The sequence below is a fragment of the Eimeria tenella genome, genomic scaffold (genome assembly GCF_000499545.2).
Source record: "Eimeria tenella Houghton genomic scaffold, Eth_scaff1767, whole genome shotgun sequence".
NCBI classification, from domain to species: Eukaryota; Apicomplexa; class Conoidasida; order Eucoccidiorida; family Eimeriidae; genus Eimeria; species Eimeria tenella.
Window position 1 is genome coordinate 2,415 of NW_013541596.1, and position 941 is coordinate 3,355.

At 64.6% G+C, this 941-nt stretch overlaps 1 protein-coding gene across 1 annotated transcript in view; it reads left to right on the top strand.

Annotated features, from left to right (window-relative positions):
* Positions 1 to 649, top strand: part of ETH_00038065 (40S ribosomal protein SA) — a gene marked incomplete at both ends in the record, with an annotated part of 1,605 nt that extends 956 nt beyond the window's left edge. Inside the window, one exon of the mRNA XM_013373814.1 lies at positions 65 to 649. Coding sequence (XP_013229268.1) covers positions 65 to 649 — 585 coding nt within the window. The remainder of the gene's footprint in view (positions 1 to 64) is intronic.
* Between the last annotated feature and the right edge of the window lie 292 nt (positions 650 to 941).

The following is a 941-nucleotide window of genomic DNA, read 5'->3' on the forward strand; positions in this document are numbered from 1 at the left end:
AGCGCAGCAGCAGCAGAGCCGCAGCGCAGCAGCAGCAAGCTTTGTGGGGTGCTTGTGGGCGCAGGTGCACATCGGGACGAAGAACGTGGAGCACAAGATGCGGAGCTACATCTACAAAGTGACGCGCGAGGGCGTGCACCTGATAAACCTGCGGAAGACGTACGAGAAGCTGCAGCTGGCCGCCCGCGTCGTCGCCGCAGTGGAGCACCCCGCAGACGTCCTCGTCGTCTCCGCCCGCCCCTACGGCGCCAGGGCCTCCCTCAAGTTCGCGCAGTACACGGGCGCGCAGGCCGCCGCTGCGCGCTGGACGCCCGGCATGCTCACGAACCAGATCACGGCCAAGTTCAGGGAGCCGCGGCTGATTGTGGCGACGGACCCGCGCACGGACGCGCGCGCCGTCAAGGAGAGTTCGTACGCGAACGTGCCCGTCATAGCGCTTTGCGACACGGACTCGCCGCTCGACTTCGTCGACGTCGCCATTCCCTGCAACAACAAGGTCGGCCTTCGGGGCCTTCGCGGCCTTCGCGGCGCTCGGCTGTGGACGAACGAGCCTTGGGGGTTTCCGCCTGTGCGGGCTGTTTGCCAGGGTTTCCGCGTTTTCCGAGGGTTTGGGGGGGGGTGCGAGGGTTTGCGAGGGTTTCGGGTCTAGAGAGGCGTTTGGGAGGGCTTCGCGGTTTTGCGACCGTTTGGGGGGGCTTTGCGACCGTTTGGGAGGGTTTCGGGTTTAGAGAAGCGTTTGGGAGGGTTTCGGGGTTTTGCGACCGTTTGGGGGGGTTTTGCGACCGTTTGGGAGGGTTTCGGCGTTTTGCGAGGGTTTGGGAGGGTTTTGCGACCGTTTGCGAGGGTTTCGGCGTTTTGCGAGGGTTTGGGAGGGTTTCGGCGTTTTGCGAGGGTTTGGGAGGGTTTCGGGGTTTTGCGAGGGTTTGGGAGGGTTTCGGGGT